This window comes from Octopus sinensis, linkage group LG9 (genome assembly GCF_006345805.1).
Source record: "Octopus sinensis linkage group LG9, ASM634580v1, whole genome shotgun sequence".
Taxonomy (NCBI): Eukaryota; Metazoa; Mollusca; class Cephalopoda; order Octopoda; family Octopodidae; genus Octopus; species Octopus sinensis.
Genome location: NC_043005.1, coordinates 33753480 through 33778242, shown reverse-complemented (window position 1 = coordinate 33778242; position 24763 = coordinate 33753480). Strand labels below are relative to the sequence as shown.

The 24763-nt window shown below is 36.0% G+C and overlaps 2 protein-coding genes across 5 annotated transcripts in view; both read left to right on the top strand.

Annotated features, from left to right (window-relative positions):
* The window catches only part of LOC115215795 (prolyl 4-hydroxylase subunit alpha-1), a 44919-nt gene extending 39352 nt beyond the window's left edge, over window positions 1-5567 (top strand). Inside the window, exon 15 of the mRNA XM_036505880.1 lies at window positions 5549-5567. The gene's annotated coding sequence lies outside the window, so the exon portion shown is untranslated. The remainder of the gene's footprint in view (window positions 1-5548) is intronic.
* Window positions 5568-6024: 457 nt separating this feature from the next.
* The window catches only part of LOC118764821 (prolyl 4-hydroxylase subunit alpha-2-like), a 36648-nt gene continuing 17909 nt past the window's right edge, over window positions 6025-24763 (top strand). Inside the window, exons 1-7 of one of the 4 annotated variants that reach the window (XM_036505881.1) lie at window positions 6026-6309; window positions 8664-8839; window positions 13231-13559; window positions 15468-15513; window positions 17241-17404; window positions 20252-20413; window positions 23906-23976. In XM_036505881.1, the coding sequence (XP_036361774.1) occupies window positions 6098-6309; window positions 8664-8839; window positions 13231-13559; window positions 15468-15513; window positions 17241-17404; window positions 20252-20413; window positions 23906-23976 (1160 nt within the window). In that variant the 5' untranslated portion in view covers window positions 6026-6097. Of the gene's footprint in view, window positions 6310-6752; window positions 6770-7683; window positions 7873-8663; window positions 8840-13230; window positions 13560-15467; window positions 15514-17240; window positions 17405-20251; window positions 20414-23905; window positions 23977-24763 lie in introns of those variants that run through there. The other 3 variants (XM_036505884.1, XM_036505883.1, XM_036505882.1) reach the window with 3 other exon arrangements.

The following is a 24763-nucleotide window of genomic DNA, read 5'->3' as shown; positions in this document are numbered from 1 at the left end:
GCCTTGGGCTAACCAAAGCCTTGTGAGTGGATTTAGTAGAGGGAAACTGAAAGAAGCCCATCATATATATATAATATATATATATATATATATATATATATATAACAGGAAGGTTTACAAATATATATATATATATTATATATATATATATATATATATATATATATATACATACATACATACATACATACATACATACATACATACATACATACATACATACATATATTTATGTATATATATACAGTTGCGGCCAAAATGTTCAGAACGGCATTGTTTTCGTCAGAAAAGTAGATATAATTTTTTATCAAAGTTGTTTTATATTCTATAATTTTCACAGACAATAAATACAATATTAATTGTTATTGTCTGAGACTTTGGTGTAATTTGAGAGGATAATACAAAAGTTATGGATGATTTAGTGATTTACTGCAAAACCCATGGCGGCCAAAATGATCAGAACGGTTGAAAAAATAACAAAATAATCAAAAATGACAGAGAATACTGGAATTATTTAATATTTAGTGTGAAGCCCTTTAGCTTCAATCACACTCTGACATCTTCGACTGCATGAGGAAATTAAATTTTCAATTTCTTGCTGGGTGATCTTATTCCATTCTTCCTGAAGGGCATTCCATAATTGCTCAGTTGTTTTAGGATTTCTGGCTTTCAAACGTTCTCCTAGAATATTCCACACATTTTCAATAGGATTGAGATCTTGGCTTTGAGCTGGCCAATCCATAGCAATAACCTTTTCAGCCTTGAGGAAGTTCATGACCACCTTAGCCTTGTGACATGGGGTATTGTCCTGCATGAATATGGGTGGTCGCTTAGGTGAATTTCTCAGCACAGGCAAGACATGATCTTTGACAAGTTGTTTATAAACTCCTGCGTTTAACTTTCCATGTAATCGCACCAAAGGGCCTACACCATCTCCAGATATCATTTCCCAAACCATGACACTTCCTCCACCGAATTTAACACTAGTCTTAAGGCATTTAGGCAACAATTTTACACCTACTTTTCAGCCTTGAGGAAGTTCATGACCACCTTAGCCTTGTGACATGGGGTATTGTCCTGCATGAATATGGGTGGTCGCTTAGTTGAATTTCTCAGCACAGGCAAGACATGATCTTTTACAAGTTGTTTATAAACTCCTGCATTTAACTTTCCATGTAATCGCACCAAAGGGCCTACACCATCTCCAGATATCATTTCCCAAACCATGACACTTCCTCCACCGAATTTAACACTAGTCTTAAGGCATTTAGGCAACAATTTTACACCTACTTTTCTACGAACGTACCTTTTCCCATCTGAGCCAAATAGCATAAACTTAGATTCATCACTGAAATGCACCAATTGCCATTTTTCTTGAGACCACAACACATGTTCGGTTGCAAAGGTAAGACGACACTTTTTATTCTTGGAGCTGATCAGTGGCTTCACTGCAGGTGCTCTTGCTTGTAGGTCATGTTCAACTAAATGACGAGACACAGTTTTTCAAGATAAAGTTTTCTTCAATACAATGCTCATTTTCCGAGAAACAGCAGCAGCAGTTTTAAATCTGTCCTTTTTAACCAACTTTACCATAGCACGATCTTCTCTCTTGGTCGTTTTTCTTGGCCTACCTGTAAACTTTCTTCCTTCACACGAACCACAATCATCGTAGACCTTAAGAATACCGTGTACAACACTTTTTGACTTGTTAACAATCTTTGCAATAGATTCAATACTTAAATTATCCTTCCTTCGAAGCTTAATAATCTGCTGACGAATTGGTAACGGAGTAAGTGGCATTATATTAACAAAGTACACTGCAAATATTCTTACTAATGTTTAGTAAACGAACCGTCACGTAAACAAATTCAAAACATTAGAGTTCGCTGGTTAAATATACTAAAACACGGAGTAAAAGCAACCATTCTGATCATTTTGGCCACCATGGGTTTTGCAATAAATCACTAAATCATCCATAACTTTTGTATCATCCTCTCAAATTACACCTAAATCTCAGGCAATAACAAATAATATCGTATTTATTGTCTGTGAAAATTATAGAATATAAAACAACTTTGATAAAAAATTATATCTACTTTTCTGACGAAAACAATGCTGTTCTGAACATTTTGGCCGCAACTGTATATATATATATATATATATATGTTTTTAGGTCTGTGTTTGCCTCCCCCACCATCACTTAACAACTGATGTTGGAGTGTTTACATCCTTGTAACTCAGCGGTTCACTGAAAAAGACCAATAGAATAAGTCCTGGGGTCAACTTGTTCATCTAAGGGTGGTGCTCCAGCATGGCTGCAGTCAAATGACTGAAGCTAGTAAAAGAGTAAAAGAGATGAAATTGTAACAGACAATGGAAAAGTCTATCAGAGTAGAGTAGAAGTATTGATGAGGTGGGGGTGGGGTATTTGTTAGGATGATAGTAACAAAACCCAAAATGGATGTAATGATATTGAAGAGGATGAAGTGGATTCTAATGATGAGGAGAAGGAGGAAGAGTTGGAAGGAAAAGGGAAGAGAAGTAATGGAGATTCTGTTGGAATGTTACAAAGACATTAGGCTGCATCTAATTGATTTGCACACACTTAAAACAGATACACCCATATGCACATACACCCACACAAACACATAAATATATATATATATATATATATATATATATGAAGAGAGAGAGAGAGAGAAAGAGAAAGATTGTTTAATGAATAGAATATATGTGATCTATTTCAAGTTTCATGCTCAAATAATGCAGTAATCCAACAGTCTGGTATAGCGTACCATGTGAATGATTGCTGCATAATGCATAATACGCTATACAGAAGCCCATCCAATTACACTGGTCAACAGCCAATTTTCATCAGGGATATTATATAGTGTTTTATATGTAGTTTTGTCTGCCGATTTCAAAAACGTAATTGGTTTCCTTCTATCAGGCACAGTTTTTCTGATGAGATAAGAGGGGTATATAACTCTCATCAGCAGTATCGCTACACGCAAACGTCTTATACAGGTAAATTCTGACTATGTCAAAGCATTGCAAGAACAGTCCTGATATATTTTGTCATGTCTGTTGTTCATTTACCACCAAAGCTCAGCAACGTGCCATCACAAGTAAAATCAGGAAGATCTGCCAGTTATACTTTGGCTGTTCTCTCGGGGAACAAGATAAGAGTTGGGCCCCACATATCATCTGCTTAGTTTGTTCAAATGGACGAAGGGATTGGCTAAATAAGAGGAAGAGAGCAATGCTGCTTGCAATACCTATGATATGGAGAGAGCCAAAGGATCATTTTTTGGACTGTTATTTCTGCAACATTAATGTATGTGGGTTTACTGTAAAGACCAAGCATAAGATTGTGTATCCCAACTTGGAATCAACAAGAAGACCAGCACCACACAACGATGATGATCTTCCTATTCCAATACCACCAGAAAATGGCCTTCAGACGTCTGACGAAGAAGTATTTCCTGAAGAAAATATTACTGCTATCAAAGACACCGAAGCGGGTGCAGATTTCATGATTGAAAAGGAAGACGTACCACAGAAATTTTCTCAAGGAGAGTTAAATGATTTATTTAGAGACTTGTCATTGTCGAAGGATAAAGCTACAAGAAAAGTGTCTGCTTTGTATTACTCTGTTTGTATTACTCTGTTTGTATTACTCATTTCAGGAAAAGAAATAGGGATCAGACTTCATGCTTCTCTGTTGATGGACCACTTTGTTTCAGTAATAACACTGATGAGTTATTTCACTGTTTGTTCCAAGAGCATGTTCCTGCTGAATGGCACTTATTGATTCATCTAAGAGAAGCCTCAAAGCAGTACTACTACACAACGGCAATAAGAAACCATCCATTCCCATAAGGCATTCAGTGTACATGAAGGAGTGTTATGAATACATACAAGTACTCCTCAATGCCATAAAGTATAAAAACTACAGCTGGAAAATATGTGGAGACTTGAAGGTGATTGGAATGTTGATGGGAATGCAATCTGGGTTCACCAAATATTGTTGCTTTTTATGCCTATAGGACAGTTGTGCAACTAACAAACACTATGTGCAATCAGAGTGGCCTTTGCAAAAATCATATGAGCCAGGAGTTTCTAGCATCCAGAGTAAGCCACTTTTAAATTCAGAAAATGTTCTTCTTCCCTCTCTTCACATAAAGCTTGGCCTCATGAAACAATTCGTGAAGACACTTGCCAGGAAAAGCTTAAAAGGTTTTGAATATGTGAAGGCCAAATTTTCAAAAATCCCCAAGGCAAAACTGAAGGAGGGCGTATTCATAGGTTTGAAGATAAAAGAACTCCTGAAGGACAACCACTTCCTCACAGCACTGGATGAGATTGAGCTTAAAGCCTGGGAATCCTTTAAATGGCTCTGTGAAAATTTCCCAGGCAACAAGAGATCTCTAGAATTTAGAAATGGAGTGAAATGTCTTCTAGACTCCTATGCTGCAATGGACTGTTGGATGTCACTAAAAGTCCATTTCCTTGATTCACATCTGGACTTTTTTGCAGAGAACCTTGGAGCAGTGTCTGATGAGCAAGGGGAACACTTTCATCAAGATATTGCATCAATGGAACAACATTATCAAGGATTTTGAAATGCAGGGTTATCAAGTTTCATACTCAGATAACACTGGTTAACAAAATGAAACTTTTTTAATCATCAGAGTTGCTGATTGACTTTTCTGGGTTAATTTTTGATGCTGATTATGAATCTGAAGTCCGATTTCCTCTATCAGGTCACATTTTCATGTTAAGGATACCTGCTGTTTTCATTTATAGGATACATAAAGCATGTCTATATAAAGTATATTGAATACAAAATACGATAATTTCATGGCTTTTTATTGTACAAAATTAAAATTATTGTATACAAATAAGTTAGAACACACTCAAATGCATAACAACTTAAAATCTTTGGGATTTGGAATTTCTATGGTGTTTTGTCTCAGGTTCATCCCTGTATAACATCCAACTGTAGTTAGCTGACTACCAGTGTTATCTGAGTATGAAACTTGATAACCCTTTAATTATTAAATGATACTTATCTCAAGCTAGATTGATTAGATGGACAGATAGATATATAGATAAATGAATTGATGGCTGGATGGACAAATGGACGGTCAAACATACATATAGTCACATAAATGTTTCAGAGATTCACTTCAAAAATCAATGGAATATATTGGAAGGAAAAGCATAGGATGTTGCTATTAATGTGACACAGAAGCCAGGTTAAAAGTGATGCTATCAGCATTCTTTCAAACATTCCACTGCATCTCAGCAGAAAAGAACTGACCAAGGAAACTAATGTTCAGATTCACTAAATGTGTCTGACAGATAGCTTTCTCTGACTTGTCCAAACACAAATCACCAAAAAGATGTGATTTATTAAGCAAGCATGTAAAAACAACATACTTGCTAAAAATCAATAGAGATTTGTCTCTTCCTCCCTTGGTTAATCATGACTTGTCTTTACTGGATTCTAGATTCAGGAGGGAAAGAAAAAGTAACTGAGCACACACATACACACACACACACACATGTACACACATACACCATACATGCACACTCATTTGAAAATACTTCAGTAGCTTTGATTCTTTTGACCGGATCCTTCTTGTATTTGTGTTGATATACATAAATAATGTACAGATATACTGTACAAGCAATATATATTGGATCATGTTGTGTTTGTGCTGATATATTTTACATGACCCAGCATGGCCGCGGCCTTCGGGTTAAAACATTTTTAAGGATTTAAGGATTTACAATATCTAAGACTGGAAAGTTGAAATTAACAATACAGTTACAAATATCTTTCATACACACACACACACATACATACATACATACATACATACATACATACATACATACATACATACATACATAGAAACATACATACATACATAAATAGAAACATACAGAAGACAGATACAGCAACAGGCAAGCACACATTATACAAAAATACACAGATACATACACATTATATATATAAATATACTCATACATGAATATATTAACACACTAACACACACACACACATATATATATATGCACACACATCATGTTCAAGCAGACAGTCACTGCTTTTTTACTGGTGTGGTCCTCACAAATAGCCTTGAATACCAATGCTGAGGTCTTCTCATCTGTTGTGAAACTGAAAGTTTTAGCCAATCTAGAATTGGTTTTATTGAGTTCTCTCGGGAAATTCATTCAAAGTCAAAATGGTATTGAATCTCGAGATATTGGTGGCCAAAATATGAACGATATTATCAGGTAAGAAAAAAAATTTGTTTAATTCATTTTACTGACCGGGAAATATTTATAAAACATCCAAACACACATTTTCTTTCCACTCCTCCCTTATCTACCAACCTACTTCTCTCTCTCTCTTCTCTCTCTCTCTTACTCTCCCCTAACCTGTCCACATATTTATTTATCTGTCTGTCAGTCTTGTCTGTCCATCTATCCCTCTCTTTCTGTCTTTCTGTTTAACTACCTTTTTATCCACCTGTCTATCTGTGTATCAGTCTATTTTGTCAGCCTGTCTATTTGTCTACTATCTATCTATTTATCCCCCCTCTCTCTCTATATATAATATATATTATATATATATATATATATATATATATATATATATATTAATTTATATATATATAATATATATATCAAAATTGCCATGATGATTCGGTTTCTGACTGAAGATTGAAGGCTTCGAATGACTTGTCTGTTTTCCGTGTTCGTCCCTTCGTGTATTTCATGTTCTTTATATATAAATTTTTATTCCTATATATCATCATCATCATCATCATCATCATTTAACGTCCGCTTTCCATGCTAGCATGGGTTGGACGGTTCAACTGGGGTCTGGGGAGCCCGAAAGCTGCACCAGTCCAGTCAGATCTGGCAGTGTTTCTACAGCTGGATGCCCTTCCTAACGCCAACCACTCCGAGAGTGTAGTGGGTGATTTTATGTGCCACTGACACAGGTGCCAGACGAGGCTGGCAAACGGCCACGCTCGGATGGTGTTTTTTTATGTGCCACCGACACAGGTGCCAGACGAGGCTGGCAGACGGCCACGCTCGGATGGTGTTTTTATGTGCCACCGACACAGGTGCCAGATGAGGCTGGCAAACGGCCACGATCGGATGGTGCTTGTTACGTGCCCCAGCACGGAGGCCAGTCGATGCGGTACTGGCTATGGCACGTTCGGATGGTTTATTGTGTGCCACGTGCCACCGGCACTGGTACCACAAGATACAAATTCCATTGATGTTCATCTATTTTGATTTGTTTTGATTTGATTTTCACTTGCCTCAACAGGTCTTCACAAGTGTCCACAAGAAGGAAGGTATGCACAGGTGGACTGACTACGTCCCAGGTAGGGGCCATGGGTTATGGCCTGACTAGTCTTGCCGGGTCTTCGGATGGTGTTTTTATGTGCCACCGACACAGGTGCTAGTGAGATGAGGCTGGCGAACGGCCACGATCGGATGGTGTTTGTCATGTGCCCACCGCACTGACTACAGCACTGATGGATTTCTTGTGTGCCACAGGCACTGGTACCACAAGATACATATCCTCTGTCTGTCTGTGTCTCTCTATATCTATCTATCTATCTATCTTTCTATCTATTCTCTCTCTCTCTCTCTCTCTCTCTCTCCATCTCTATCTATCTAGCTATCCATCCTCTCTTCCTCTGTCTGTGTTTGTGTGTGTGTCTCTCTCAGCTGAAAATGAGTACAAGCCTAGTGCTAGTACAGGTGTGTCAGAGTCCCTTTACCTCAATGTATTAAGTGTATTATCAACACACATTTATCAGAAGACAAAATCCAACAGTCAGTAACATATTTACTTTCAAATCTTCAGGAAGGCATTAAGAATGAATATCAAAATCATTGATTTGATAGTCACTGTTATCCATGAACATGATAATTTATCATTTTGATGCTTTAGGGATTTATCTCCTCACTAGTGATATAAAGAAGTGTGTATTTTGCACCAAAAGCAAAATATAAGAGTGTCTTTCGTATTATCTACCACAGTAAAGTTTGTTTTAACAGATCATTCATATTCAAGTGGGGATAAATATTACCTCTCAGTATTTATATTGCCTTTGTCACTAATATATATATTTTTAACAAGCTCACTGGTTAATCACAACAGCAGTGCCTGTTCTGGCACTGTTGTCTATATATTGCTGGCTAGAAATGAGTTACTCCTATCTCCAGTGGTCAAGCATCCATTATTGACAAGACCAAGAAAGGTCAAAATCACGTGATCTGATGGTCTCAGCACTGGAGAGGATATGAATTTATCTCCCTGCTAGCAATATAAACAAGAGTGCATTTTGCACCAAAAGCCAATATGAGAGTTTCTCTCTTGGTATCTACCACAGTACAGTTTGTTCTAACAGATAATCCATGTTTAAGTGGGGACAAATATTTATATTAACAATGCTGAAGAGGTGAAAGAGATAATCAATCTCAGTGTGATTTGAACTCAGAAAGTAGACAAATGAAACTAACAGTATCTAACCCAGCATTTCGTTACATTAAGTTTATAAACAGATAAATAAAACATGATTTTTCTGATTCCATCCATTATGTAACATAATAATTCACTGCAGATTTGTTGTGGAAACTGAACACAAGTTGTCCCAAGAAGGCAGACAAGTAGGAAATCCAGTGAATAGTTATCAGCTTGTTCACAGATTCTTGTATGAATGGCGCCAAATAAAGGACATATTAAAAATGATATTAAGGACTGAACATGTTACACCAGAGTCAGAAACATTTGCAAACAGTAAGTACCACAATAAAATTGACATTTAGTTTCATGTGCTTAAGAACTTTAGTTTGCAATAATGTCAATCCAGATTCAATCCCACAGCACAACACTATGTATATGTATTTTCGTATGACCCTAGATCAGCCCAAGCATCATGAGCAAAATTGGTTAGACAAAAACAGCGCTTAAGCCTATATAAGTGTGCATATTTTTGAGTAGTAGACTATTGCCTGACTTAACACAACCTTTTTACCACTGAGTACCTTTAGTAGATTCCACTCTATTGCAAGACATTTAGACAGATCAACCACTCTAGAGATAACTCAATATATGAGTACACCACTTATCCACAAGCCATGGGTTGTGGTTTCTTCCCCTCTGTTCTCTATCCCCAAAAACCTTATTCAGACTAAGCCACAAATAAATGAGACTAAGATGGTGAAATGTAACCAAGGATCCATAATACTTCTAACCATCTTTCCATCTGTCTTTTATTAATTATAATATGATAACAGCAAACTGGCAAAGTTATTACTGCATCAGATAGAATAACTTGTGGTATTTGCTCCAGCTCTCTGTGTTACAAGTTCAAATCCTACTTAGGTCAATGATGGATTTTGTAAAAAATTTTGTTTAGTTTTAATTAAATAAGATTAAATATGTGATGAAAAAATAAAAACTTTGCTTTCAAAAATATGTGCATATATACATACACATATCGAATTGTCTACAATACAAGTTGAACTTTTTCAGACCAAAATTTACAGTCAGAATGAGTAGATTGACTTATACACCAAGATGACTTGCTGTGAAAAGCAGCAGAAGTTGGAAAGTTAGTGAGAATGTTTGAATATTTACACTATATACTACATCAGCTTGTATGCTGGAAATTACTGTTAGTGTGTGTGTGTGTGTGTATTTAATTAGAAGATATGTTAACCTCATGAAGGGATGGTTGCATCAAAGGAGATACTCGTTCAATACTTAGTGTTTTGGGGGAATGAAATTCCCTTAAAACAATAGGTATGTATTAAGAATATAGTTTATATCCATTTAAAAGAAAATGGAGATAAGGAAGTTAATAATTGCTTATTATTAACAAATTGGTCATCTTCACTTCTTGCAGCCATTTCAATTAATACTCAATGATTTAATTATAAATTTGTACATTAAATTTACACTTATGTAACATGAGTATAATTTCATCAGAGGAAAAAAAAAAGAAAGATGTATATATGTGTTATATGTGAATCTATCAATTCATTTCAGCATTGCAGCATGTATATATATATATATATATATATATATATATATATATATATACATATACTAACGGAGCTATTTTTAGCACTAGAGCTATCCACATAGTGGTAACTCTCTAATAATTTATGTATAAATTTGTATTATCTCCCTAGTTTTACGTGCTAAGCCACTTGGTGTTTAATTAATGGTATTATTAAATTAATATCAATTTTTCACCCTCATTTATAAATATATATATATATATATATATTTATAAATGAGGGTGAAAAATTGATATTAATTTAATACCATTAATTAAACACCAAGTGGCTTAGCACGTAAAACTAGGGAGATAATACAAATTCATACATAAATTATTAGAGAGTTACCACTATGTGGATAGCTCTAGTGCTAAAAATAGCTCCGTTAGTATAGCCACAGAAAATATGTTTCCAAGTAGAAATAACATTACATTTAACGGAAGGAAAGTGAAACATAACGAAGAAAAAGATTGAAATCTATTTCTTCGTTATGTTTCACTTTCCTTCCGTTAAATGTAATGTTATTTCTACTTGGAAACATCTTTTCTGTATCTATTTCTTCGTTATGTTTCACTTTCCTTCCGTTAAATGTAATGTTATTTCTACTTGGAAACATCTTTTCTGTATCTATTTCTTCGTTATGTTTCACTTTCCTTCCGTTAAATGTAATGTTATTTCTACTTGGAAACATCTTTTCTGTGGCTATACTAACGGAGCTATTTTTAGCACTAGAGCTATCCACATAGTGGTAACTCTTTAATAATTTATGTATATATATATATATATATATATAAGGAGAGAGAGAGAGAGAGAGAGTGGATAGAGTGTCACATACATAGTATAAGGATTGAAAAACTTCAAATAACTGAGATTATCCTTCTAATTAGAAGACAAATAAATCTCTTGAGGGTATTTCAAACCAGCAAGCAAGAGAAATAACTAACATCAGCAGACTCAAATGTTGAGGAAAGAAAGACATTACAGTTAGAAGCAGATCTTGTCTTTAAATCTAAATAGTAAAAGCAACAGTACTAAGGTAGCGATACAAAGATCAACTAAAGTTGGTCAATTGATGTAGCAGATAGTCAACTCTACAAAAGAAAATGCCATGTTGGGTGTGATTTCTTTGAAAGTAGCAATAATGAGGAGGCTAACAAATGGTACATGGATAGGGTGGAGGCCAACAAACAAGGATTCCTGAACACAACTGTGGGCCCATTTCTCATGTCCTCAAAGTCACGTTACATGTAGGCTTATCCAGTCAATTTAGACAATGTGGATAAATTCAGTGGAATCAGATTCTAAACACAGAAGGATGCCAATGCTTATGATGATGATAATGACAATGGTGATGATGATAATGATGACAACATGACTGACATGTATGTTCATTTTATTGAACCAAAATAAAGATGATAGTCTGAGTTGACACCAGTAGAATTTGAACACAAAATGTTGAGGAATGCAACTGAATTGCAAATGAGTTGAACATTATAATTTTGTATATTCTATTTTTAATCAGTTGTCCTTATCATTTTTGTGATTGGTTGTATATTGTCATTTGAATGTACATTTGGAAAGTGGAATCTCCAATGTCACCATTGTTTACAGTAAATATAGATAAATAGATTTAATATTTGAATGTATTATGGTAAATAATGATAAAGAATGTGTAGGGTTCGTCTTAATAATATATAACAAATTCATTAACAGTTTAAGTTGGTGGGGAATGTGCTGCTTAGCTAAAAAAAAACAATTATGTCCTCCTACATTTTCATGAGGTGCCACACCAGCTATGGTAGCTGATGGTGTATCATCATCATTAAGACGGCGAGCTGGCAGAAACATTAGCACGCTGGGCGAAATGCTTAGCAGTATTTCGTCTGCCGCTACGTTCTGAGTTCAAATTCCACCGAGGTCAACTATGCCTTTCATCCTTTCGGGGTTGATAAATTAAGTACCAGTTACACACTGGGGTCAATATAATCGACTTAATCCGTTTGTTTGTCCTTGTTTGTCCTCTCTGTGTTTAGCCCCTTGTGAGTAGTAAAGAAATAGGTATATCATCATCATCATCATCATCATCATCATCATTTAATGACTATTTTCCATACTAGTATGGATTGAATTGTTTGATAGGATCCAACAAGCTGGAGGACTGAGTAAAGCTCCAATATCTGCTCAGGTATGGTTTCTATGGCTGGATGCCCTTGCTATTACCAACCACCTTACAGAATGTATAGAGCAGTTTTTTTTTTGTTTTTTTTTGCTATGACACCAGCACTAGCGAGGTTACCAAGTAACTTGCAAAACAAAGAGAAAGAAGAAATCCCCTCAGCTGAGGGGGGTTGTAGGGGAGGATGGGGTGGCTTTATGCCAAGTGTGGAGAGGTCAAAGTATAACAGTGGGACAGGTACAAGTGTCTTGTTATAGAAGAAATACATGGCTACCCTGCATTATGTAAGGGCGATGTGGATATCTGGGAAGAAGATAAGTTGGTAAATGTCAGAGTATACTCTCGAGGTGCAAGAAGATGATTATAAGAGAGAATACAGACTGAGGATGAGGAGGGGTGGCTGGATGAATTCATAGGAGATTGGGAGGAGAGTAATAAGTGGTTGGAGATGAGTGAAGAAGGTTATGTAGTGAAGGATGTGCAAGGGTGGTGTAGTTGATAGTAAATATCAGTATGAGAGGAGAAGTTAAAAGAAGTAACTCCGCATCATTCTTGATTATGTCACTGGACATAAAGGCAGCACACTGGCAGAATCATTAGCTTGCCAAACAAAATGCTTAGTATTATTTCATCCATGTTTACATTTTAAGTTCAAATGCTGCCAAAGTTGACTTTGCCGTTCATCTTTTTGGGGTTGATAAAATAAGTATCAGTTGTATGCTGGGGCCAATATAATCGACTTTTCTTCCCCTAAAATTGATGACCTAGTGCCAAAATTTGAAACCAATATTAAACCAAGTAGCTTTATTTTCTAATCCTGCCACTACTTAAAATTCTTAAATATCCAGCTTATTTACATATTTTGCATTTACTATTTTACTGGTTCCAGTCACTGGGTGGTGCCATGCTGGAGCAATGCTATTACTTAACATATTCTTCTGTTATAGAATTTTTACACACTGCCAAATTCATACAAGACTCAGAAATGTGGCCAGACACAGACGACCTTCAGGGGGCATCACTTGGACTTCTACGGATTGTAGAAATATACCAAGTACCACTGTATCAACTGGCAAGAGGGAATCTGCTGGGAAAGAGAACTATGGCTTTAGAGACGACACAATGTCTTAGCATTGCTGATGTGGCCCAGGACATGGAAATGGACTGGGAAGCTGTGAAATGGTATAATTATACCATTAGCATACTTGGTACAGACGCAGCATCACAACATTTACTCACTAAAGCCCATATGTCAATGGCAGCTATACTTTATAAGGTAATTGTGCAGCAATTTTGTCTTTTTTTTATTTGTTTGTTTGTCAAGAATTCACACATAACAGTAACAACAACAACATTAACAATAATAATAATTGTCTTTTTATTGGCCACAAGGACTCAAAAACAATGAGGACAGTAGTAAAAAAACAACATAAATTTCTTTATTATCGGTACCAAGACCCTTTCAAACTTACAACGGTATATAAATAAGGGTTACAATACATGTGGTAGTGGACTTAATAAAGTTACAAAAAAATGAGAAAAAGGGTGAAAGCTTTATATAAATAGTGGGCTTTGGGGAGATTTTCCCAATCCAGCATAGCAACAGATTAGAGAAGGAATTACCTAATTAAAAGAGGAGACCTTAAAAAAGCATCAAATAAGGTAAACAATGTACTAGTAGTGAAAATGACACTGTGGAATTTTTCCTATGTAAAGCTCAAAAGTTGCTTTACCAAAGATAAGATGTGTACTCTTATACCTGAAGGTGGAAATGATATTCAATAGGTCCTGATGATAGAGATGTCACATGACAACAAAGACACAGTTATATTTTTGGTGGGCAGCAACAAACATTTACTTGATTCTAAGTAGATGTATGCTGGTTTCTAACAGGGAGTAGTTGTGAACTGGAAATGGTGGACATTGGCACCTATTTCAACAGCCTTCCATAATTCTTAGTAGAAGAGGTGGAATCTTACAAAAAACAATTACAGTAGCTGAGGTACATTTGCTAGTGAGTGGCAGGTGTAAAAAAAAATAAATCACTTTGTTTGGATTGTTTGTCTGTTGTTAGTTTTAAGGATACATGTATTTTAGCAGACATCTATCACAATTACTAAGAGACTGGGGACATTTCCAGTTGTGTTAACCAGGTAGTGGTGGTGCAGCTGAAGAAAGCTGCAAACAAAGGTGATATTGACTATTTCTGGTTTATTATTCCGCAAAGCATGTAGAATTTAAAATGTTGGCCAAGGTGCTCATGAAGAGATTGGCACTTACCATTGATATAGTGTGACCAGAAGCATGCAGGCCTGTGTGATTCTTGGCAGATCTATCTATGACAACCTCTACATCATAGAAGAGGTAGATAATGAATGTGGCTGTGATGGAGTTCTGGTCTATTTGGATCAATCTGAAATCCTCAGTTTGATCAGCCACAAGTCAGAAGATTTGCTACTTGGCACCTGGAGAGACACACCCACACCAGCTAGCATCCAGGGTGATGGACCCTTAGTGCCTGTTAAAACAATTGGGTCTGAATTGGTCCAAATCTCCCAGTAGAGAGGAATTGAAATAGTTAATGAGCAGTATGGTAAACCTCACCCAGAAATGAGATGAGAGGAAGTGATCCCTAAAAGTGTGTGCTATGTTAGCAACACATACAACACCTGCCATAATGCTTTTTTATTTGACCAGGTTAGAGTGCTTGGTCTTTTGTTGTGGAATGGATGAACTACTTTAGATATAAAACCCACATTCTGCTAATATCTTCTGTGTAGAGGGATCAGTATAGTTGGGTAGGTGGCACATAGGCATGTATCAATGCTGCAGTACCTAGAGCATGTTAGTTTGTGTGATTGCCATTTGTGAAGTTTGTTTTCCTGAAGCTCATCTCTTTGATGGAGCTGCCTTTTGTCTGATACTCAACCAGTTCAACTAATCCACTGGTAATGCTCAAGATATATAAGTCACAGGATCAAGATCTCTGCCTCAGAATCCAAGATTAAGATGTCTGCCCAAGATGAAGCTATTTTAAATCATGGCCATCATTATCTGAAAAGAATAACTTAAGATTAACATTAGAGATGTATAAAATGATAGAGATGTGCTTTCTTAAATAGTACAGTATGTGATGGAATGGATTCAATGAAAATATTTGGCTGATTTTTACATTATTTTGTAGCTTGGAAGACCAGATCTATCAGCTGATTCTATCCAACAGTTGATTGGTGAGTACAATTTTGAATGAATTGATGAAAACCTAATAAAAAAATTTTAGGGAAAAGTTGTTTTACACACACACACACACACACATTTATAGACACACGTGCATACATATAAGCTAGAGTTTTTATAAAATGAAATCAACTAGCTAATTCATACATTAAAAATACTATCTATAAGTGGAACAGTGAAAATATACAAGACTTTTCTCAAGTTTAAAATGTGAATTTGTTTTTTTATTTACATTCTGATGAGGAGCTTTGTATCTTTGTTAGAAACCATTTCCTTTCTCAAAAGAAGATTTCAGATAATTAAAAGCAGAAGAGAGTTTTACATGTTTACACTTTTATTGCCTTCAGAGTATTATCCATTTGAAGCAATGCGTCAGTCTAGATGTGTTTTCCACTTTTCGGAGCAGTTCTGGAACTCTTGTGAAGTGATGCCTTTCAATGCCACTGTTGTTTTTTTTCACCTCTTCTACATATGCAAATTCTGCAGCACCAGCTTTCATCACCAGTGATGACCTTCGAAAAAGGCCCAGATCAACTTCCAACTGTTCTTTCAGTTCACAACATGCATTCAGTTGTGACTGCTTTTGATCTTCCATGAGCAAGTGAGGCACAAATTTTGCTACAACTCTTTCCATTCACAATTCATAACTCAAAATTCGTTGGCAGGAGCTCCTGGACATACCAGTTATATCGACAAGTTCATCAATTGTTCAGTGGTGGTCTTCCGAGATCAGTCCATGAATTTTCATGATGTTTCCATTTGTTTGAGTGTGGAGGGGTCAACAGATGCCTTGGACGAGGTTGATCTTTAGGCAACAAGTGACCATTGGTATAATACCAAGAGTCTTGGTCAACTTTCACTACCCAATGCTTTCTTAGGGCTTTTTACGTGTCACTGGCGCAGGTGCCAGTTAGATGGCACTGGTATCGGCCACAACAACAATTTCATTTGGTCCAACAGATCTTCACAAGCATAGCATATGACCCAACGATTGAAGGGTGCTTTTAACAGGCCAGTTATGCGACACTGGCATTGGCCATGACTATGATCTCACTCAGCTTGACATCACTATCTCCATGAGGCCTAACACTCGAAGAGTACTCTTTACATGCCACCAGTATGGGTGCCAGTCAGACAGCACTAGCATTGGCCACGACTATGATTTCATCCTATTCAACAGGTATTCACATGCACAGCATATTGTCCAACAACTGAAGGATACTTTTAATGGACCAGTTAAACAACACTGGCATTGGCCATGACTACAATCTCACTTGGCTTAACAGGTCCTTCTCAAGCACGGCATATGTCATTGCTTCTGTGAAGCCCAACATTCAAAGATCGTTCTTCCCCACCTCATCCTTGGCTTTGGGCAAAAGATAATACATGAAGATAATTAATCATTCAAAGTATTTGCCTCTCAGATTCACTCACTTATTGCAGCAGTCCTTCAGTTTTACTAAGCCCAGTAAAAGAACCCAGAAGGTTAGGCCTCCAACCAAGCCTTTCACCATACCCTTAAAGCCAGGAACTTTTCAGCATCCCCTTGTGTATCAAACAACACAATAGTAACATTACTAACCCATACAATTAGAGAAATGACAAATAAACAACAACAACAACAGCAATATATTGAAATAAACAACTTTGTCAAAGTTATGGTGATGATTTTGGCATCATCAGAACTTCCTAAGGAATTAAAGAGTTGATATTTTTTCAGTCAAGAAGAACGGGAGTGGTATCCATGACAATCAGTTGCAGACAGAATTACGGAATTATCTTCAGAAATCTAGTAACAAACCAGTTTTGCATCCATTGATTCGCCCACCACCAAAATGGATAGGTTACTATAACTTTGAGAAATTGTGCCGGGCTCAGTTACAGGTAAAACTTTTTTGAAAAATACATAAAGTTAACAGACATGCAAAAGTCATTGTCATCTTTATTGTTATGATTATATTCATAATTATAATTATCATTATTGCTATCATCAGCAGGTGACAAGCTGGCAGAATTGTTAGCACACCAGATGGAATGCTTAGCAGTATTTCACCTGTCACTGCATTCTGAGCTCAAATCCTGCCAAAGTCGACTTTGCCTTGCATCCTTTCTGGGTCAATAAATTAAGAACCAGTGAAACATTGGGGTCAATGTAATCGACTTAATCCCCTCTCCTAAACTGCCCTTGTAAAAACATTTGAAATCATTATTACTATTATCAGCATTGTCATTGTTCTTGGTATTTTCATTGTTATCATCACTGTCATTGTCATTTTTATCCTCTTCATTATCACCATCATCACCACCATCATTACCTTCATCATCATCATCATCATCATCCTTACATTTTCCAGTTCTTTCCAATATAGTCATCCCCATCTTCATCATTATCTTCATAATCATCATTGTCATCATTAGAGTTTCCAGTTCCAGTTCTCTCCATTGTAGAGACTGTTGCTGTCTTCAGTGCCATCATCATCATCATCATTGTTGTCACTGTTAGTGTCTCAATCCTACAACAGATCTAGTTTTGTAAAGAATTCAACCCTCCCATATATTGTTTTCCCCCTACTTGCAATATATATATCTAATGTGTGCACTAAAGACATAAGGTATGCCTTATCTCTTTACTTAATGCTCCACTTACCTTGACTTCTTGCCTAACTGTCCATCATGTCCACCTCCTACATCCATTCAGATACTAAAATATTCAGTAGATTTAAAAAGAATAAATCAGATATATCAGATGAAAAATCCTTTTGATAAGAAACCAAATTATCACAGGAGCCCTTTCTAGAAGATTCTAGCACATATTGGCCAAATGATCATTGTTCAGAGGAATCAAATATTCTGCTGGAAATTAATACCTACAGCTGATATAAGTTTGTGTCTGGTGAATCATCAGCTGTACGCAACTGAAAAAGTAATAAAATAAACTAACCATCTATATATCTTACTTAGTGTATATATATATATATATATAATATATATATATATACACTGTTGGCAGGCAAGTTACTGCAATTTTAGTCTGAAGTTAAAATCTCTTATGGACAGGCTGTGTTTAAAAATACAATATTGGTCAAGCACTAAACGTGCTTGACCCAGCAAAATGTTGAGTCAAGCTCAATCAGGCCTTGACTATAATTCCATAACCTTGCCGTGCATTAGAAATATCATTTTTTAAAATTTTTTAATTTCCATTTCTTAAACTTGTTTAAAATTGCATATACTTTATGTTAAAATATTCATTATATTATAACCTTTATTTTCATATAAGTTTTATAACATAATAATTAATAATTATAATTATAATAATGATAAAATTTTTTAAACATTATCTTCTCAAGAACCTCTTCATATTCACATTTCGTTCAGCTGTCTCTTTTACACTCTTCCTCCTACCCTTTCTTTCCTGTCTACTCTACCTTTTCCTCTCTATCTCACAACACTAGAGAAGTTAAACCATCCACCGGGTCATGACTTCTCTCTGGTTATGTCTTGTCTCTTCTTTCCGGTAATCATTGCCAGGGCAAATTTAATTAACACTGTCCGAATTCTTGTTAATTCATTAAATTAGTACTTTTCTTCCTTTTCGCTGAGCTCAGGGGTAACCCAAATAGCATGAACTGAAGGAGGTACAGGTGTTATTATGTGAGACAGCATGATCACTCAACCTGTTAGAAATAGCAGCCAGATTGTCCTCAAATCTCTACCTATTGTCTCTTAGAAAAGATACATTTGATGATGTATTTCTAGACATACTGTATCAGAAATACAGAATGGCTGGTCAAGCTGAAACATCTTTGATCATAGGTCTGCTTGCTCAGGAGTAATCTGAGGCTAAATAATCAGATATGTTTTCTGTACATTATAAAATATAAATTAAAAATCAGTGGTGACCTTCCCCACCCCCAATAAAAACCAACAATCACCTCAATGTAGTATGGAGGTGAACCAAAAATTGGGCTAACAATGGCAATGGTACTTGAACGATGATCTAAATAATAAATTATATACTGTAATCTTAAAAAACAAGAAATTTAAATGGAAAAAATTTCCTGTTTTACAGAAAAAGGGTTCACCAAAATGCTCAAATTTTAAATTTTTGTAAAACAAATTGTTGTTTTACAGAAAAATATTTAATAAGATGTTGAGCCTTCAAAAGTTAGAAACTAGAATTCATTTAAATATATTATTGGGTAATGAAAAATCATCTTAGCAGTTGCATGTAAATACAACTATATATATATTTATGTGTGTATATTTTTATACACACACACAATCATGCATGTACATCAAAAATGCATACATACCTTCATATATACACAGGTACACATTGTTTCTTATTTGTATTTGTTTTTATTTTTTAAACATTTTTTACAAAAAAATGAAAAAAATCCACAAATCTCCAACAATGTTGTCTGCTCATTCCATGAGAGACTTGTACCTTATTTGAATTTCAAACAAGAAATATTACACTATGACCCTCTGGTGGCTCTCTATCATGATGTCGTCACAGATTCAGAAACGAAAAATCATCCTAGCAGTTGCATGTAAATACAACCATATATATGTTTATGTGTGTATATTTTTATACACACACACACACAATCATGCATGTACATCAAAAATGCATACATACCTTCATATATACACAGGTACACATTGTTTCTTATTTGTATTTGTTTTTATTTTTTAAACATTTTCTACAAAAAAAAATGAAAAAAGCCACAAATCTCCAACAATGTTGTCTGCTCATTCCATGAGAGACTTGTACCTTATTTGAATTTCAAACGAGAAATACTACACTATGACCCTCTGGTGGTTCTCTATCATGATGTCGTCACAGATTCAGAAATGTCTTCTATAAAGAATACAACAATTCGCAAGGTAAATACTATTGTGTACATTCATTTTTTTATAAGTTAAACCATTTTTACAGGATTTTTATAGAAAATAAAAACTAGGAAATGTTTAAGAGTTTATATCTACAATGCTCTATCTATCATGTGTCTTAAAATACATGTAACACTTACCTTTTTCTGAAAGTCAAGACTCTTATAAATCCTATACATTTAGATCTTGAGTATCTACATAAAACAAAAGAGAAATATTTTGTTTAAATAAATAATTCTTCAGATAATTGATATGAACATAGACAAAGAAGCCAGACTGAACATAATTACTGCACTGATTAAGCTTTTGTATACCAACATACCAATAATTAATTTGTTAAAATTGGCTGAAATCAGCATGCCCAAGTTATGTAGGCACATGTGTGACTGTGGTAAGAAGTTTGCTTCCCAACCACATGGTTCTGGGATCGGTCCTACTATGTGGCACCTTAGGCAAGTGTCTTCTCCTATAGTCTTTGGCCAACCAAAGTCTTGTGAGTAAATTTGGTAGACAAAAACTGAAAGAAGCCCGATATATATATATGTAAATCTATGGGTGTGTGTCTTTGTGTCTGTGTTTGTCCCCCTTCACTTCCTGATAATTGGTATCAGTGTGTTTATGTCCCTGTAACGTAGCAATCAGCATAAGAGGTTGGTAGAATAAGTACCAGGTTTAAAAAAAAAAAAGGTACTGGGGTTGATTCATTTGACTAAAAATTCTTCAAGGTAGTGTCCCAGCATGGCCGCAGTCTAATGGCTGAAACAAGTAAAAGATAAAGGATAAAAGATAGACAAATAATAACTCAAACATATTTTTATCCCTATCCACTATTCCATAAAGTACCCTACTATCAAAAACAAGTTAACATGGTTCCAATGTTTTATGATCAGTTCAAGTATATTAGAAAAATATTTAAATCTGAAAAGGCTTTTCACTGCATGTTGTTGCAGAGGAAAATTTCTCACCTAAGATAAAAACACATCCTTCCGTCCAATAGAGAGTGATGTGAGCCGACATTTTTTTTTTTTTATCTTAAGTGAGAATTTTTTCTTCATGACTAACTGCAGTGAGAAACCTGTAATGAATTCAAATATCTCTAAAGATATTTGAATTAATCTTAAGTTTGTATATTGTCACTACTTTGCATGTTTATGTTTTTTTTAACACTGTTGTAAGTGACCAACGGAACCCAAATAAGATGACCAAGAAAACCAACAGACATAAGGTACTTTTGATGATTGTTACAATAGTGTCTGTAATACCCCTTTGGTGCTACATTTTTACATGTTCATCAGTAATTCAAATTCACTTTAATTATTGTAAACAAAATACGATATGATAGCACCAGTATTATTCTTGAGTTTGCGTTATGGTGAATTAGATTATTCACAAACTTTGAAATCTTGTTTGGGTAATCTGAAATATAGATAATTAATGTTTAGATTATTGAGGCTGAAATGTAGTTATCTCCAGTTTCCATAGCTTTGATCTGATAACAAACAAAGTCCTTGATAGTGAAGTCCAAGCACAGCTCATGTAATGAGCACAATCACTTAAATCAATCAAAATTATTCATGTATTGCAGAGAAGCAAATATTATTATCTCGGAGTGGTTGGCATTAGGAAGGGCATCCAGCTGTAGAAACACTGCCAGATCTGACTGGCCTGGTGCAGCCTTCGAGCTTGCCAGACCCCAGTTGAACCGTCCAACCCATGCTAGCATGGAAAGCGGACGTTAAACGATGATGATGATGAATGCTTAACAAAAATCAAATAGAGACAAGGTGACCATTTAAATCAGTCTCGAACTGGTGCCACATAAATTTCACTCATGCTGGCACTATGTACAAAGCATTTGTGCCAGCACCACATACAAAGCACTTGAGCTGGCACCACTTAAAATGCACTCATGCCAGCACCACATGAAAAGCACTTGAGCTGGCACCACTTAAAATGCACTTATGCTGGCACCACATTGAAAAGTATCTATGTTATGTAAAGAGCACCCAGCACACTCTGTAAAGGGGTTGGCATTAGGAAGGGCATTAAGGGAAACCATGCCAAAACAGACAAATGTATTTCTTTACTGCCCACAAAGGGCTAAACATAGAGGGGACAAACAAGGACAGACAAAAGGATTAAGTCTATTACATCGACCCCAGTGGGAAACTGGTACTTTATTTATTGACCCCAAAAGGATGAAAGGCAAAGTTGACCTCGGCGGAATTTGAACTCAGAAAGTAACGACAGATGAAATACGGCTACACATTTCACCCGGCGTGCTAATGTTTCTGTCAGCTCACTGCCTATATGACAGTTATAGTAGTATCATCAACATTTTGAAATCAAAACAGACAAATGAGCCCAGGCAATTCTCCAGCTGGCCAACTCCTGTCAAACAGTCAAATCCATACCAGTATGGAAACTGGATGTTAAACGATGATAATAATGATGATGTTGTTTTGTTACACAGGAACTGAGCCAACCACTTTCAGCCAACATAATAATGAATAGTTCCAGAATGTTGTGAAAGGTAGAAGAGTCCAGTTTGATGGACATTGTTGTAGAGCTGAAAACTAGGTAAATTCTACTCTTCTCCTCTGGAAGCCATCTGCTCGTGATACCAGAGGGCGCACACTCTCCTACCCTGATGTAATCTCCAGGGATACAGGCATCCAGCAACAGGACCTCTGTAATGCTATGATGGACCGTGAAGTCTGGCGTAACATAGTAAATTCCATTGTCTCAACCACGGTCGAACAATGATGAGGATTATGTTTACAAAAATGAGCTATGTCCTGGAATTTGAGTAAAGTTGAATCAGTTGTTGAGTGTTAAATGTTGGGTTCTTAGACACAAAATGGTATTCAAAGATTGGAAACACTAACTTCTCTGTATATTACCCTGTAGTGATTGATTCATGCCATACGGTCTCCTTTGAATAGAAACTTTACCATTTTTAAAAATTTAAGCATAAGAAAACTACTACCATCAGCACAACAACAACAGTCAACACCATCACAACCACCAAAACAACAATGACTACTATCACAACAACTACTACCATCACAAAATCACTATCATTATCACAAACACTACCATCACAATAATCACTATCATAACAACAACTACTACCGCCACTACCCTCACAACTATTACCACCATAACCACAACCACTATCATCACCATCACCATTACCACAATCATCTTCACCACAACAATCACTATCATTTCAACAATCATCACCATCATAACATCTGCCACAACAGACATTTAAATATTAATCACTATTCATCCTACCATCACCACCATCAAATATCACTATAATCTTAAATAAGCACCACTACTTCACATATTACCTTCAAGATAATCCCCACCACCACCACCACCACAGCAACAACAACCACTCTCATAACCAACACTCAATTACAAAAAAAAAATATTCATTTTTTTTTAAAAATTAGTTTGCATATATATATATTGCAGCTGACACGGTCAGATGTTGGGGGCAAGGACTCCAAAGGAGCAACTAAAAGTAATGCTAGGATCAGCCAAAGGTAAGATAAATCTGGAATGTTATTGACAGCATTCTTAATAGGAAAAATCATCTTTAACACACACACACACAGACACACACACACACACACACACACACACACATATATATATACATACATACATACATACATACATACATACATACATACATACATACATACATACATACATATAAGACCTATTGAGGCAAGTGAAATCAAATCAAAATCGCTGATGTGGCCAATGACACTACTACCTGATTGGCACTCATGCCAGTGGAACATTAAAAGCACATCTGAGCATGATTGTTGCCAGGGCCATGGATTGGCTCCCATGCTGGTGACATGTGAAACGCACCATTTGAGTGTGATCATTGCCAGCATTGCCTTACCAGTACATATGCCGGTGGTACATGAAAAACACCATTTGAGTGTTGTCTTTGCCAGTGCTGCCGGACTGGCTTCCATGCAGGTAGCACGTAAAAAGCAACTTTTGAGCGTGGTCGTTGCCAGAACCGCCTGACTGGCCCTCATGCTGGTGGCACATAAAAACATCCACTACACTCACAGAGTGGTTGGTGTTAGGAAGGGCATTCACCTGTAGAAACTTTGCCAGATCAGATTGAGGCTGGTGCAGCCTTCTGGCTCACCAGTCCTCAGTGAAACCGTCCAACCCATGCAAGCATGAAAAGCGGACGTTAAATTATGATAATTTATTTATATGTATATGTGTATATAGTCGTAGGAGTGGCTGTGTGGTAAGTAACTTGCTTATGTACCACATGCTTCCGGGTTCAGTCCCACTGTG